Source organism: Raphanus sativus, chromosome 4, assembly GCF_000801105.2.
Source record: "Raphanus sativus cultivar WK10039 chromosome 4, ASM80110v3, whole genome shotgun sequence".
Taxonomy (NCBI): Eukaryota; Viridiplantae; Streptophyta; class Magnoliopsida; order Brassicales; family Brassicaceae; genus Raphanus; species Raphanus sativus.
The window spans coordinates 2035967-2051836 of record NC_079514.1 but is presented as its reverse complement, the minus strand read 5'-3'; the positions used below and the strand labels follow the sequence as shown (position 1 = coordinate 2051836).

Genomic DNA, 15870 nt, shown 5'->3' with positions numbered 1-15870 from the left:
GAGGTTGTAAGACTGATATAATTCATAACTGTTGATTGATCACTGATCAGATTGTACACGCATAACTGGTGATCACAATCTTGAAGAATCAAACCCAAATGCAAGCAAATGCTTCTTCCAAAGCCCTCTTCTTGCTTATCCCCAAAGAAAATCCTCCAGCGCGTGGAGCTCTCTCCGCTTTGATCCTCAGCATTGCTTCGTCTTCCATAGAGTAACGCTGATGATCTGCTCTTCCTCCTATAGGCACAGGTTGCGGTCCCATTCCCGTTGGTCGTGGAGTTTGACTGTATGCAGTTGGTCGTGGAGCCTGACTGTATGCAGTTGCAGCCGTGGTCCCATGGTTTGAAGACTACAAAATGCACACAAGAACAATAAATGTTTCAGTTTTTTTTTTTTTTCAGAAATCTTCAGCTTCTTGTCTGTATGAAAAACTATAACTCTATTTACCGTATCGGCATCAGTTTGTGGAGGTTGTTGGGCCTTGCAAGCCGCCAAGGCTGCAGTTAGATCTTCAGCCTGTTGAAAACAGAGAATAAAACAAAGACTATTTTCATTTCCGCAGCGGTCTGATAAGGTTTAAAGTGGCAAAATGCGTTATCTCATATGTCCTTCTAGTACTATTCATATCTTTTCTTCTACAGCATTCATCTAATCACCTAACCTAACCTAAGATGAGGAAAGAAACGCTACCAAAGACAGTTAGTTACCTTGCGGGCTCGATTAACCATGATCTGTTCAACATTCTCTCGAGAGTATCTCTTTATCTTCTCCTCAATAGCCTCAACATTGATTCCATCTACCAAATCGAATACTGTGGAACGGAAGAAGATATATGCATTTGGTTTTGTGACACGTAAAGACAAAATGTAAGGAGAACAAGTGTGAGAGAGAGAGAGAGAGAGACTAACTCATGCACTCCACTTCTTCCAAGTAGTCATTGTAGTCCTTAAGCGCCGAAAAATCCTCTTCCCTTTTATTGTATCTGCATTTTCCAGTAAACAAAAGCTTTTGATACTCAAAACCGCTGCTTCGGTACAAACAAATAGATGATGTATGGCTTATGATATAACCTATTTCTATGCTAACAAATACTGAAAAACAATCGATACACATATCCATGAAGCCTATCACTCATCACGCCATAGACAGGCAATTGAATTATATATTCCCTTATGATTCTAATGCTTTCCTATCACCATATATGCACAGGTAAGCATATGATATGTGACAAAAGACCAAAATAAAAAATGGTATGAAGAAGAATACATCTCAGAGATTCTCCTTCTGACATTTATTTCCTTGTTATGATGGCTAGAATTAGACACCATCACCATGATTGTTTGCTGCTTCCTGTCTTGTCCTCTAGCTAAGAAGTACATAAATGAGTTTTAAAAGTGGAGAGAAGCAACCAAACCAAAAAAAAAAAAAAAAAAAAACTCCAGATTTTAAAGAATGCAGATTGATCCGGAGACTATAACCTAAAAGCTGCAACTCCCGGCATAGGTTACAATCGAGGAAACTGAAATTCTATTGATTAAAGCTAATAAGCGTAACAGAATATCAATCTTAGGACCTCAAAAAATTCAACAATGCCCTGCGAGAGCTACAAACTACGACACGGCGGTGACAGAAACCTGAGCGACGCAAAAGTTCAAAACTTTCAATCACACAACAGTCGTATATCTCAACCCTCTGCTTCCAAGTTCCGACCAATGTTGCAAAAATAACAAGCGGAAGATTTTAGAACTTGTGCAATTCCGACCAATATATTTGATTTTAAAATTTGGGCTACCGGCCCATGGATCAGAATCAAAGCCCAACTATTTTTATATTTATTTATGTTTAGACCCCTATTGCAATACCAATCTCTATTTCTTACCCAATAGTTTACTATTTTACTAGTTCATACCTACTTTGAGTACTTTCCAATCTTAAACAATGTGTTGTGTTAAACATAGATAGATTGTATGGTTCACAAATGGTAGAAACTTAACAAATCCAACATTGCATGTTTCAAAACAAACAATCAGAAGAAGAACTCACGAACCTAAAGCTTACAGTTCTTATTTATTCTCTTTACTAGTTCCATACATACAATGACTGCAACTTTACGACTGAGAATCATCACACAACCCATCATGAGTTACTAACGAGTTCTGACTTCTCTCTGCTGGTGCTGTTCTCTAGTGTTGGCAATGAAGTTCCAGAGATAAAGGCCTTGAAGAGCGCAAGAGCCTCCTTAGGTCTGTGCAAAGGAACTTCATGGCCTGCACCTCTCATTGTCACAAAGTTTAGACCATCATACTCCTGAGTCCACCCTCCCACCTGTTTCATTCAAATCATCCCCCAATTTTTTTTTTCAAAAGGTTTCAAAACATAACAATACTAAGACTCTCTCTTACCTGTCCGTCTATGTACCAAGGACCGTAGGGACTCACTGGACGAAGTTTTAGTGCGTCTATGCTATACCGGGTTGATGTGACTGGCACAACAGCATCTGCGTCTCCACTGGTTACCAAATAACACACCCACTTTCACCACTCAAAACGGCAAAGAACTTGAAGACAATGTATTGAAGATGTATTTGAGAAAGAGACCTGAAAACCCATATACGTAGCCCAGCAGCTATAAGCTCGTGGTAAATGTTCAGAACCGAGGAAGGAGAGTCCTTCCAGTTATCACCCACAACGTCACTGCCAAAAAAACCAAACCTCTCCTGATCAGAATTGCTGTTACAAAGCCTAAGATTTAGTAATTTGCATTTTTTTACCTGCAAGTATGCCATTTGGATGGTGCAAGTCCTGGTGGGACATGGAGAGCTTCTTGAACCTCCGGGAGATTAAAATACACTTTAGAGTGTTTCATCGTGCACGGATCATACTGTTCACTCACACGGCCCCCACCTACTGCTCTTCTCTTCTTTAGCAACATTTTTGCCTGGGAAGCATTCGCAGTACAGGCTGGGGTGAAGACGCTGTATTGGTCTATGTCACCTATTTCCATGTCCATTATCTCCAGAGCCTTAAGACACACTTCGGAGGTGTGAACAAATGGTTCCAAACCACACTTGAGTTTCAGTAAGCTGTACGTTTGGTCGGAGATGAAACCCAACGTCCAAATATACTGGTAAAGACCTAAACTGTCATGGAAATCATCCATCAACCCATTACCTACCTGTAAAGCGTAAACAAACATTTATCAAAATCTTTAAACCTTCTAACATAACTAGTCACAGAGGGATTGGTAATGAGGACAACAAGGTTACCATGTAACCCATCAGATTAATGGTGTTATCGCCATAAGCTTGGTTATGTTCTACAATGGCTTGACTCAGCTGAGGGATGTAATGCCCTGAAGCAAGCCAGAGAGAAGATTTTGAGACAAAAAAAAAGAAAGAGACTACTAATAAGTAAGATGAGCTCTGCCACCTGCATAGCTCTCTCCAACTATATAAAACTCTCTTCCTTTGTACTCCGGATAACGCTCAACCCATTTCAGAAGAAACTTCAGTGAGTCTTGCGCTGTACAAATCATAAACTCGCAGCTATAGTAAACCCCACTCACCAACAAGAGGATCTAAAGAGACGATGAGCTTGAGAAAGGTAAAAATCATTACCGGTTCTCATATCACCATTGGTAAGCAAATCAGATGAAGTGTTTGAGTATGAATAACCAACTCCAACAGGTGCATCAAGGAACAAAATATTCGCAACTGCAAACAAACAAACATAAAAAAAAAAAAGTTGTAAGCGTTTGTGAATCATAGCTCTTTTTATGCAAACATAGCAACTTGAATTGATTTACCTTGGTTCCAAGAATATTGATTAAGGTAAAGAGTCTTCCCATCTGGGTTAATGTGAAACGGTCCTATCTCTTCTGCTTCACCAAATCCAACTGATGAACATCCTGGTCCTATAGACAGAAAAAAAAGTAAAAACAAAAAAAAACTCCATCTCAGACACAGACAAAAACTACAAGAATTTACATGAACACAAAAATGGAAGTCACATTCATCATTCTAAAACTAACAAAAAAATCAGCAACAGGCAACAAGTAGTCAAATCCAATCCAAAGTAGCTACAAGACAATCTCCAAAAGTACAAATCAAGATCCATATCATATAACAGTAACGTGCATAGTGATTGAGACAGGTGTAATGAGTAGTTGAAAATTCATTGAATATGCTGAAAAAGGAAAGGACTTTCGAATGCAATTACAAAAAATGGAGAGACTTTAGGGGTTTTTTTTTTTGGTTCTGTAAGAAAAAAAAAACCTCCATTGAGCCAGAGAACAAGAGGCTTAGAGGCAGCATCTTCAGCGGCTTCAAAGAACCAGTAGAAGAGTGCTCTTCCCAGTTCCTCATTAGTAGTAACGAACCCGGAGTAATGAGCAAAGTCTATATCGAAATCCTGACCAGGCAATCTCGAGACCTTGTCCTGCTCTTTCTCAGACAAGACAGCTTCTTCTTCACAGTTGACGAAATGGGTAATAGCCAAAAGGGCGATAGCGAAGCAAGACCATCTGGTTTTAGCCATTGTTGGTTGTTTTGGTAATGTTGAACTAACTAACTTTCACAGTAGTACACTGATGAACGATGATGATCCACCTTTGTGCAACATTTAAAGACGGAAGATTGTTATAGAAAGGGGGCATTGTGCGTGTGTGTGGTTTGGTCCAAAAGAATCGGACTTTTTTAGTCTCACTCATTGTGCGTGTGTGGGGTTTGGTCCTACCGAATTTGGCGTTCAAAAGCGCGGTTGGTCGAACGTCAAATGACTTTTCTTCGTTTGCGTTTGTATATATGGGCTTCGAGCTTGTATCCGATCCTTCTTTGGGCCTAAACGAGGACTTCAAATATAGACAAATATAAATAAATTGGTTTAATTTGGTTCTGTGACAAAAAGAAAAGATTTAATTTGGCTTAGTAAGAAAATACGAATTTATCTAGAATATTGATTTAAGAAAGAGGAAAAGAAATGACATTATGTTTTTCTTTTTTGTTTGTAATATAAATCTTCGATCTGTTTGATCGACTTTCCACTTCTATTAGCGGATTATATTTACGTTTTGGCGATTTTAAAATATTTTCAATTTTGAATCAAAACTGTTTTTCACTCTTATCCTTATTGAACTGAGATTGAACTATGTTCTTCAAGCTCTTTGAGTTATTTTAAATCCATTTGATTTCAAATATTGATTCTCTTGTTAGTGGTCTATGTTTGATTCTCTTTTTATGTCTGATTCTCTTCTAATTGAATATAAATCTTAATTTTTTCTAGTTAAGTTCGTCATCGTTGAAGAAATCAAGTATTTAGATAGGAGGATGATTAGAATGTTTATTTTAATCTATCACTATATTGTTGTATTAAGTAGAGTTGGGACTTTTTAGTTGAAAAGCATTCTGACAAAGAATCCCAACATAAGTTTGGTCGATTTCTTATGTTTGATTCTCCTCTAATTGAATATAAATCTTATATTTTCAGTTAAATTCGTCATTGTTGAGGAAATTAAGTATTTTGATAGGAGGATGATTAGAATGTTGATTTTAACCTATCACTATATTGTTGGATTAAATAGAGTTGAGACTTTTAACCTATCACTAGATCGATCAGTTGATTTATTTGGGAAACTATTATATGAATACTTTTTAGTTACCTTTGTTTGTTGGGATTTTGCCGACGAAGAATCCGAACATAAGTTGGTCAATTTCTTTCATGGACTTCAGAATTTTCTGGAGGAATCAAGACGAAAGAAAACATATAAGTAGATAAAACTGGGAGGAGCAACGCTACACTGTAAGCTCACACGAAGTTCGCATATCATATATGTGTGGCGCAGTAGCTAAATCGATTATACAATTGTAAACGCTTGGTAATGCAAAAACCAACGACACGTCCAAGTAAATGGATGTCGTTGGTCAAGCCCTCGAATGGTTTCCTCTGCAACTGCTCCAGTGCTTTTCGGTTTTGGACACCAATGGTTTCACTGTCCCCCTTGAGCTTACAGATGCTCAGATTACCAAGCCTTGAGCTAATTTTATCTCCATCGAAAATAAGAACGGAACTGTCTTCACTGATGTCTCGATGAAGTATACCCTCACGATGGAGCTCAAACACACCCATTACCATGTCTTTTATCACACCAATAAGAAAAGGGGAAGGTCCACCAGAAGGTTTCCAACACCTTATATCCGTAAGGAGTTGCTCCAGCGCAATTCTCCGGCTGGCCGTGAGAGAGGGTGTCACTTTGTTTGCACCAATTCGAACCAAGTCCCCCATGGTGCAAGTCCAAGTTTGAAAGCAGAAGTATATGTGAGAACCATCGTTATCCAGAGTATGGAGCCGAAGAATCTGGTGGCATTTATTCTCAAGGCTAACGTGAATTTCCATTTCACGTGAAGCTTTCAGAATTGCTTCATCGTTGAAATTGACTCGCTTCACCATTACGGTCCGTTGGTTAAGGGCGCCCTTGAAGAACTCACTTCCATCAGCTCCAAGAAACATCACCTCCTTGGTATCAAAAATGGTTAGAGAGTTTGCACTTGTCTTCTTCATACACACTGCTGCTTGTATATCTTCAAGGTCTTCAGATAGTAAAATTTCTTTCCCATCTGTACGAGAGTCCATATCTGAGTCCATCTCTGAAAATTCTGTGTATACAACTGCAAATACGAGTTCAAAAAGACATGAACTGAGTGAGCTACAGAAAACATGTACACTCACACAATAAGCTACAATTATGGAACATGTACATGTACATCCTAAACCTGAGATTTACTAACCCAGTTGCAGTAACGTACTAAAATTTCAGTACTTTGGAAAGATCAAGTGTGTGGGGTTTGGTCCTAACGAATTTGGCGTTCGTCGAACGTCAAATGACTTTTCTTCGTTTGCGTTTGTATATATGGGCTTTGAGCCTGTATCCGATCCTTCTTTGGGCCTAAACAAGGACTTCAAATATAGACAAATATAAGGAAATTGATTTAATTTGGCTCTGTGACAAAAAAAAGATTTAATTTGGCTTAGTAAGAAAATACGAATTTATCTAGAATATTGATTTAGGAAAGAGGAAGAGAAATGACATTATGTTTTTTTTGTTTGTAATATAAATCTTCGATCTGTTTGATCGACTTTCCACTTCTATTAGCGGATTATATTTACGTTTTGGCGATTTTAAAAAGTGAAAAACAATTTTGAATCAGAACTGTTTTTCACTCTTATCCTTACTGAACTGAGATTGAACTCTGATCTTCAAGCTCTTTGAGTTATTTTAAATCCATTTGATTTCAGATATTGATTCTCTTGTTACTGGTCTATGTCTGATTCTCTTCTAATTGAATATAAATCTTAATTTTTTCTAGTTAATTTCGTCATCGTTAAAGAAATCAAGTATTTCGATAGGAGGATGATTAGAATGTTTATTTTAATCTATCACTATATTGTTGTATTAAGTAGAGTTGGGACTTTTTAGTTGAAAAGCATTCTGACAAAGAATCCCAACATAAGTTGGTCAATTTCTTATGTGTGATTCTCCTCTAATTGAATATAAATCTTATATTTTTAGTTAAATTTGTCATCGTTGAGGAAATCAAGTATTTTGATAGGAGGATGATTAGAATGTTGATTTTAACCTATCACTATATTGTTGGATTAAATAGAGTTGGGACTTTTAACCTATCACTAGGTCGATCAGTTGATTTATTTGGGAAACTATTATATGAATATTTTTTAGTTACCTTTGTTTGTTGGGATTTTGCCGACGAAGAATCCGAACATAAGTTGGTCAATTTCTTTCATGGACTTCAGAATTTTCTAGAGGAATCAAGACGAAAGAAAACATATAAGTAGATAAAACTGGGAGGAGCAACGCTACACTGTAAGCTCACACGAAGTTCGCATATCATATACGTGTAGCGCAGTAGCTAAATCGATTATACACATGTCTTTTGTCTTTGGAATTAGGAACTAAGTCGGTCTTTTTAATTAAGTTTATATTTCATGTTTTTGGTCTCAATGTAAAAACTCATGTTTCATCGTAAATAGTTTTAGAATCTTAATAGAAAGACAACAAAAAAAAGAAAAATGAAAAAGATAAAAAAATAAATTTTAAGGTTCCAATTAGTAACCGCTAAAAAAAACTGATGACAAAAAAAATAAAATAATATTTGTTATTTATTGTTTTTTTGGATTTGATAAAGAACAAATTTGTTATATAATTTATTAAATATAACAAAGATTTTATTTTTAAAGTTGTAAACATTAAGGAATGAGGAAGAAATGATTGTTCCTATCCATTTCATTTGGTCACCGTTCAGACACTTAGCTTCATTAATTTTCTAATCAAATTAAATTATCCCTAATAGATTCATTTAACTTTTAGTTTCTTTATCAAGTCCCTAAACTTTTTTTGTAATAAGATTAAGGCACTAAAATTGATTCTTCTGCATTATTTTATAGTACTATTAAAAACAAATCATTGATGGGGGCACATAAACAAATTCAAGAATGGTACATTATGTCATGACATGACATATTATAGCTGCTAGGATGGTCCAACATGCTTTGTTACTTTACCATATCCATTAAGTTCAACTACTTGATTGGCATGCATAACAAGCCAAGATCTCACCCCCTCAAAGTTAGATAAGTGTGTGAAGAGTTTGTGGAAGCCATATGTTATCCTATCATCACTTGTGTGTGGGGTTACGACGGCTACGCTTGATTCCGAATCCAAAGCCAAGCTGTCAAATACGAATCTCGCAAGATTCTCTTCTCAAGTTCATGTCAACTTTTCTCAAAAAAAAAAAGTTCATGTCAACTTAAATCATATATTATTATGTTTGTTTCAGGTGGCAGCACATCTTGTGTTCCGATTGTTTGTAAACGACAACTATTTTTACTAATGATCCTGATTTTTTTTTTGGTGTTTTATGTTGTATTTTCTTATATAAATCTTCAAAATTTGTCATACAAAAACATTGATAGTAATAAATAGCTTTTAGGAGATTGATTGAGATTTATCTAGCTACTACGAATAATGAAACGATGTGTATGCTCAAGTCTTGGTGGTCTGGAAGCATACTATAAGTGCATAGTATAAATGTTGAATTGATTCCATAATTTTTTTAATTTTTTATAAACTTTTTCTAGGTTCTTTATGTTTTTTAAAAACTATACCTTTTGTTGACTAATAAAATAAACATTTTAACTAATAAATAATATTTCACGAAATATTTTACTAGTCTTATAGTGTTATAGTGAACTTATAATTACAGATTTTCATTTGAAGTTATTATTTTAATGTCTATAACTAGGTGAAAAGTCAAACGAAAGGTGATATATAGTAGAATAGCATGATGCATCGTATGCTTTAACATTTTCTCGTAACTTTGTTTTAGTGGGAATACAAATGATATAAAAGAGGCATTAGACACTATGGAGATTTTGCATCCTTTTCAAACAGATCATTGTTCCTCAATGAACAATATTTCTTGATATTTTACCTTATCAACTTCCAGAAGCTTAGAGTTTAGAAAAGTATTAAAACACCTTCATGTCTTTACTTGAAAAAGATAAGTAAACAATACTTGCCTAGCTACCAAATGTATTATGAAATACAAAAACAGTAGATAGTATCTATATAAGATTTTTAGGCTGCTAATTGACTTTTAAAATAATGTTCTGGACCTTTTGATGGAAAGCATTGGCTTAGTGATTATGCTTCGAGATTTTTCTTCTTTAAAAAACAGAAATAAGAGCTTTCATGCTCTTGCGTTATATAATATAAGCTATTACAGTAGTAGCATACTATGTTCTTTTACGTGTTTTATATTCTTACAGACGGAAGGAAAAATGATATTTAGAGATACGTTTTCATGTTAACAAACACATCAGAGGCAATTAGCTAGTAAGTCATATTCATTCCGTAGATTATATATGTATTTAGAAATTCGATACATCATATGCACATCACTCTTTTTGTTTACAACTACATCCAAGAATTATACAATTTGTAAATGCATAGAAGAATACAAAATTTTCAAGGATTCCCATGTGGAAGCTCAACCAATCTGATGCTAAAGTACTAGCCTTTGGAATTATGTGAGGTGTTATCTTTTTGTCCATAGCTACTCATACATATCATTAAACAATCAAGAGGTGGTCCATATACACCTTATTGTTGTGGGAAACTTACACATCTATAGAAGGCAACATATGATTTTGATATCTAGAAAAGATAAACTTAAGCATAGTGCTTATTTGCATAAGCTAAAGCAAATGGTCTCCAAACGAGAAAAGATTTAGAGATCAATTTATCATTTACTCCTACTTAGTAAAATTTAATGCAACTATTAATTTTTCTATAAGTTTTCCTTAAAAAATTAAACCAAGTAGGTTTAGCAAAAAAACTATAACATCACTTTCAAGAAGATCATTTTCAATGTATGTTTGCATATTTAATTTAATCATCTTTCTCTCCAATAATAATGGACCGCCTATGGACATTTTTGTGTGTATGTGGACCAATTCACATCACATGCAAAACAAGATGATCATATGATATGAAATGCTAAACCTACTTTTATGCATAGATGTATGTTCCACCATATTTAATACAAACACAAGCTTATTAGATCATACGTAGACAATGAACTCGGATAAGGTTATGGCGACAATGGTTCTTATCCAAAACAACTATTGGATTGATTAGGTCGAGAATGAGATTTTTTTTAATTGAACCAAACGTATAATTTTATTTTCTCTTAAACCAAATTGAAGTTTAAAAAAGTCAAAAATAGTTTAATCAAGCCCAATATAACACGTTTATTATATTCAAAATCTGGTAGGGCCTAAGATTGATATGACATAGTTTAATGATGATGTAGAAGGTTTATAATTTAATATACGCAACTATTGGGGTGAAACCGAAATACTCAAAGAATTACAGTGCCTCAGTGAAAAATTAATTAAAATAATTACCTTTGGAAAAAGTAAAACAAGGCTTTATCTGTTCTGTGTTCTCTCTTTCGTACAGAGGGAGAAAGGCGACTCTGTCTTGTGTTGTGTTGCGTGAGAGAGGAAGAAGCTTCTCCGTAACTTTCCATTAATTAAAAAGATAAAACCAAAAAAAAACAAAAAAAAAATTCGTAGTAGAAGCGAAGAGGAGGAAGAAGAAGAAGAAGAAGCCAAAGAGAAATTGAGATTATTAGTTGTTTAATTTTTTTGATCCTGTGGGGGATAATCCATCTGACTTTGACACTCGTCTCTTCACGCAATCGCGTTCGTTTCTCGTATCGCGTCTAGGGTTTGCGTAAAGTTCGTTCCTTTTGATTATTTGGAAAGTATATTTAGTACTAGATTTGGCTTTAAAGTCGGAGACTTTGAGGATATCTCGTGGTGGGTTATAGTCGATTGTGGTCGTAATCAAAGTCTTTGATGAATCTGTGTGTTTGGTCAAGGATCGAATATATAGAAAAGCCTTAGTCTTTCTTTTGGGTTTTGGCTCCCTGCTCTGTTTTCTAAAATTGATTAGGTGAGTGAGTCACGACGATGAGCGGAAGCTTCAGTGATGAAGGCAAGCTGATTCTCTGCGTGGCTGAGAATGGCCACTCATTTGAATTCCAATGCAGCGAGACAACTTCTGTTGAATCCGTGATGCGTTTCGTTGAGTCTGTCTCTGCTATTAGCTTCTCTGACCAGCTTCTTCTCTCGCTGGACATGAAGCTTGAGCCTCAGAAGCTGCTCTCTTCTTTCGGGCTTCCCGCAAGCGACAGAGAAGTGTTTGTTTTCAACAAGGCTATGCTGCAAAGCAACTCTCATCCTCCATCACCTGAAGATGTAGTAGTTTCACAAGAAGTAGATGATGATGATGCTTCCCCACCTGCTTCATTGCATGAACATCATCATCCCTTGGATGATGCGTCGGATCCAGCTTTAAAGGCTTTACCTTCTTACGAGAGGCAGTTCAGATACCATTTCCTCAGAGGCCGCACCATCTACAACCGCACGGTTGCCAAGCACGAGAGCTGCTCCAGGTTCGCGAGAGAGCGGAAGGTACAGCAGCGCGCCCTCGAAGTCGCCACGAGGAACCTGGAGCAGTACTACAGGGTGATCTATCAGAACTACCTCGAGTTCACGAAGCGTTACAGGCATCAGCACCGCCTCCACTCTGATCTGCTAACGAATTTCGGAAGGGATGTTGAGAAACTGAGGTCGGTTAAGGTTCATCCTTGCCTGCAAACCGATTCGAGGAGATGCTTGCTGGATTTTGTCAAGGAAGATAACCTCAGAAAGGCTGTGGAGAATTGTGCGAGCTCTCACAGGCAGTTTGAGAATAAGATTGCGCAGTTCCAGCAGATGTTTGTGGAGGTTAAGCGCAAGGTGGAGGAGTTGTTTGCTTGCAGGGCTTCCTTGTCGTTGGAGAACTTGGAAGTGACTGTTAAGGAGCACGCACACTTCATTAATGAGCAGAATAGCATAATGCAATCTCTCAGGTTTGTTCACTTCGTTAACTGGCAACACCTTTTCATTTGTCACTATTTAAATCGGTTTAAACTATTTAAACTAGTTGATATCTGTTAAATTAATCAATGATATTAGTACAAGTCCATAATTTTTTCTAATTTATTTAGTTTTGTATATCTCATTTTGCTAATTCATCTAAATGATTTATAATAAATCAATAATTCGTTAAGTTAGGCCTGAATCATCCTTAGTCATCTATAAAGCGTAGAGCGTTTTCTTGATTCAAATGATGAACACATGAAGTTTCTACTTTCTGACCCGTGTTGTATGAATCCTGAAACAGCAAAGATGTTAATACGGTTAAGAAGCTTGTGGATGATTGCATGTCTAGCCAATTTTCCTCATCTCTCCGACCTCATGATGCTGTTTCAGCCCTGGGTCCTATGTACGAAGTGCATGACAGGAATCACCTTCCCCAGATGGAGGCTTGCTATAACTCCATCTCAGAACTGCTGGAATTTTGCAGGAGCAAGAAGAATGAGATGAACAGCTTTGTGCACAGTTACATGCAAAAGATAACATTCGTCACATACATCATCAAAGACGCTAAGTTACAGTTTCCTGTTTTTAGAGAGGCGATGGTGCGTCAGGACGACTTGTTCGCAGACCTGAAGTTAGTTCGTGGTGTTGGCCCCGCTTACAGGGCCTGCCTCGCGGAAGTAGTGAGGAGAAAAGCCTCTATGAAGCTTTACATGGGAATGGCTGGGCAGTTGGCAGAGAGGCTTGCTATGAAGAGGGAAGCAGAGGTCAGGAGACGCGAGGAGTTTCTTAAAACGCATGGTCCCTTTGTACCTCGTGATGTGTTGGCCTCTATGGGTTTATATGATACTCCTACTCAGTGTGATGTTAATGTTGCTCCTTATGATACTAGTTTGATCAGTATTGAAATCTCTGATGTTGATAGATATGCTCCGGAGTATCTTGTTGGGTTACAGTCAAAGACAAGGAGTTCACACGGCATGTCTAGCGATGAGGAGATAGATGTAGACGCTTTAGACAAAGATAGTTTTGACGATATCCTAGAGGCCTCAGAGTTAGTGGAGATAGCTGGAACCAGCAAGATGGAAGTTGAGAACGCGAAACTAAAAGCTGAGCTTGCTTCTGCGATCTCTAGGATTTGTTCATTAGGCCCCCAAGTCGAATACGAGGAGGTGGATGAAAGCAACGTGGAAAATTTATTGAAAAATGCAGCACAGAAAACAGAAGAGGCACTGCAGGCCAAAGATGAGTATGGGAAACATCTCCTATCTATGCTCAAGGAGAAACAAAGGCATTGTGATTCATATAAGAAGCGCATCAGTGAACTGGAACAACGTCTCAGCGATGAGCATTCGCATTCACGGGGACAGAGACATGTTAATAAGACGGATGTATCTGGCTTAAAAGCAGAAACTTCAGGTGCTTTGGAAGGCAGCAAAGCTCATGTATCTGGTTCGGAGCCCATGGATGAGGTGTCATGTGTTTCAAATCTTTCTAGAAAGCAGCCATGTAAAGGTCGGGAAGGTATGGATGAGAATATGGTGGATTCCTCCTCTCTGGTGCTGAGCCATCCTCTTGATTCATCGATGCTGGAAAGCCAGCAAAACAATGAGAATGTGGTGGGGGAAATGGGTGTGTTTCTAAGTAACAGTTCCACGGCCGAGAGCCCAACTAAATCTTTGTGTACTAATGTGGCAACCGGCTTAGGTTTATATACCAAACACAGTGATGATATTATATTGGAACTCAGAAACGAGCTGATGGAGAAGTCCAGTAAACTGAATGAAACAGAGTCTAAGCTAAATGGTGCTATTGAAGAGGTAGCTAGTCTGAACAGAGAGTTGGAAATGAATCAGAAGCTTCTTGAAGAATCTCAGGTTTTGTAGCTATTTCATATTTTTGCCCCTGATTTTTTTTTTTTTACTTTCCTTCTGATGTAAGTAAGTAATGCTTTCTTTGTTTGTAGATGAATTGTGCACATTTGGAAAACTGCTTACATGAAGCAAGAGAAGAAGCCCAGACACATCTTTGTGCTGCTGATCGTAGAGCGTCTGAGTATAATGCACTTCGTGCCTCATCTGTGAAGATACGAGGTCTCTTTGAAAGATTCCGGAGCTCTGTCTGTGCTGGTGGTGGGGTTGCTGGTTTTGCTGACTCCTTGCGTACCTTGGCTCAAGCTTTAGAAAAGTAAGTTCCTGTCTGTATGTACCATTGCTTCGCATATTATTATAGTACCTTCCTCTCTTTGCTTATATACCGGTAGTTTCTCATGTTTTTTTTTTATTTTTTTTCATTTCACAGCTCCATTAATGATAATGAAGATGATGGTACTGTTGAGTTCCGGAAATGCATCCGAGTCCTCGCAGACAAAGTTAGCTTCCTCTCCAAACACAGGGAGGAGTTGCTTGAAAAGTGCCGAAATCTTGATGTTACAATTGAACAGACAAGAAAGGACTTGGTGGAGAAGAAAGAGCTGGTGAAAACATTGTACACTAAGCACCAACTTGGCAAGCAGGTAGACTCACTGTTATCTCTAATAGCATTCATCTTTTCATGGAGTGTCCTTTGTTTTGAATAAGAAAATTGAACTTTGTGTGAGACAGGCAAATAAGGAAAAGATATCATTCTGTCGTCTTGAAGTCCATGAGATTGCAGCATTTGTTTTAAATCGAGCAGGACATTACGAGGCGATCAACAGGAACTGCCCAAACTACTACTTGTCCTCTGAATCCGAGGCGTTGTTCACAGATCACCTCCCAAACCGGCCTACATACATCGTTGGACAGATTGTCCACATCGAGCGCCAAGCAGTGAAGCAGCCATCACCACCCTCAGCTTCTGCATCTCCTGTGGCTGCTGGTAAGACGGGCTATCTCGGCTCAGAGCAGGGTTCAAGAAATCTGGCATCAAGTTCAATGTCAACATCATCTTCAGGAGCAATAACAACAGCAAACCCTTATGGTCTGTCTTCAGGATGTGAATACTTCATAGTGACAATAGCAATGCTTCCTGACACTGCTATTCATCAACAAGCTTCCTGATCCTTTTGCTTGTTCTAAAGGCAGATAGATGTGATGGAAGAAACCCCTCTCCCCTTCCCAAAAGAGAAGATGTAAATACTTTTTATTCAAATAACAATCAATAACCGGACAGCCCTTGTTTGATTTGTGGGTGGTGTTGGGTTTCATTTCTCCTTTTTAACTATTTTTATTTCATCTCTTTCTTCTTCCTGTAAAGCTGATGTTCACTGATCTTAGATTCTTAGTTTAATCTTTCATCCTTGTACATATATTCTGCTTTGCTCTTAGTGCTGTAATAAAAGAACAATATGATTCTATATAAAATAACGAAGTTTATGATAAATAAT

At 37.4% G+C, this 15870-nt stretch overlaps 3 protein-coding genes across 6 annotated transcripts; 1 reads left to right on the top strand and 2 right to left on the bottom strand.

Annotated features, from left to right (window-relative positions):
• Positions 1-2: 2 nt before the first annotated feature.
• On the bottom strand, positions 3-1742 carry LOC108854523 (uncharacterized). Of its 4 annotated transcripts, none has more exons than XM_018628110.2 (6): positions 1574-1742; positions 1267-1366; positions 909-982; positions 708-811; positions 448-516; positions 3-349 (listed from the first exon to the last, which is right to left on the bottom strand). In XM_018628110.2, the coding sequence occupies exons 2-6, from the start codon at positions 1332-1334 to the stop codon at positions 89-91; spliced, it is 576 nt and encodes a 191-aa protein (XP_018483612.1). In that variant the 5' UTR covers positions 1335-1366; positions 1574-1742; the 3' UTR covers positions 3-88. The 4 variants fall into 4 exon arrangements, with proteins under 4 accessions (XP_018483612.1, XP_018483613.1, XP_018483614.1 ...); XM_018628111.2 differs by having other exon boundaries at positions 1267-1362; XM_018628112.2 differs by having other exon boundaries at positions 1635-1736.
• Positions 1743-1931: 189 nt separating this feature from the next.
• LOC108853988 (serine carboxypeptidase-like 29) lies at positions 1932-4612 on the bottom strand. The gene is made up of 9 exons (XM_018627468.2): positions 4274-4612; positions 3805-3912; positions 3617-3712; positions 3429-3521; positions 3266-3351; positions 2771-3174; positions 2598-2693; positions 2403-2508; positions 1932-2325 (listed from the first exon to the last, which is right to left on the bottom strand). Exons 1-9 carry the CDS (start codon positions 4533-4535, stop codon positions 2137-2139), a joined length of 1440 nt encoding a protein of 479 aa, XP_018482970.1. The 5' UTR covers positions 4536-4612; the 3' UTR covers positions 1932-2136.
• Positions 4613-11010: 6398 nt separating this feature from the next.
• LOC108853989 (autophagy-related protein 11) lies at positions 11011-15869 on the top strand. The gene is made up of 5 exons (XM_018627469.2): positions 11011-12493; positions 12808-14380; positions 14470-14690; positions 14805-15018; positions 15107-15869. The coding sequence occupies exons 1-5, from the start codon at positions 11550-11552 to the stop codon at positions 15542-15544; spliced, it is 3390 nt and encodes a 1129-aa protein (XP_018482971.1). The 5' UTR covers positions 11011-11549; the 3' UTR covers positions 15545-15869.
• Position 15870: the final 1 nt, after the last annotated feature.

What these genes read in the sequence shown, in the direction of transcription:
- LOC108854523 (XM_018628109.2), bottom strand. Translation starts at nt 1,379, where the DNA reads ATGTACTTCTTAGCTAGAGGACAAGACAGGAAGCAGCAAACAATCATG. An exon ending in AGAAGGAGAATCTCTGAGAT is followed by an intron (nt 983 to 1,266) that starts GTATTCTTCTTC and finishes TGGAAAATGCAG; the next exon opens with ATACAATAAAAGGGAAGAGG. An exon ending in CACAAACTGATGCCGATACG is followed by an intron (nt 350 to 447) that starts GTAAATAGAGTT and finishes TGCATTTTGTAG; the next exon opens with TCTTCAAACCATGGGACCAC.
- LOC108853988 (XM_018627468.2), bottom strand. Translation starts at nt 4,535, where the DNA reads ATGGCTAAAACCAGATGGTCTTGCTTCGCTATCGCCCTTTTGGCTATT. An exon ending in TGTTCTCTGGCTCAATGGAG is followed by an intron (nt 3,913 to 4,273) that starts GTTTTTTTTTTC and finishes TTCTGTCTATAG; the next exon opens with GACCAGGATGTTCATCAGTT. An exon ending in TCCAAATGGCATACTTGCAG is followed by an intron (nt 2,694 to 2,770) that starts GTAAAAAAATGC and finishes TTTTTTTGGCAG; the next exon opens with TGACGTTGTGGGTGATAACT.
- LOC108853989 (XM_018627469.2), top strand. Translation starts at nt 11,550, where the DNA reads ATGAGCGGAAGCTTCAGTGATGAAGGCAAGCTGATTCTCTGCGTGGCT. An exon ending in AGCATAATGCAATCTCTCAG is followed by an intron (nt 12,494 to 12,807) that starts GTTTGTTCACTT and finishes ATCCTGAAACAG; the next exon opens with CAAAGATGTTAATACGGTTA. An exon ending in AGCTTCTTGAAGAATCTCAG is followed by an intron (nt 14,381 to 14,469) that starts GTTTTGTAGCTA and finishes CTTTGTTTGTAG; the next exon opens with ATGAATTGTGCACATTTGGA.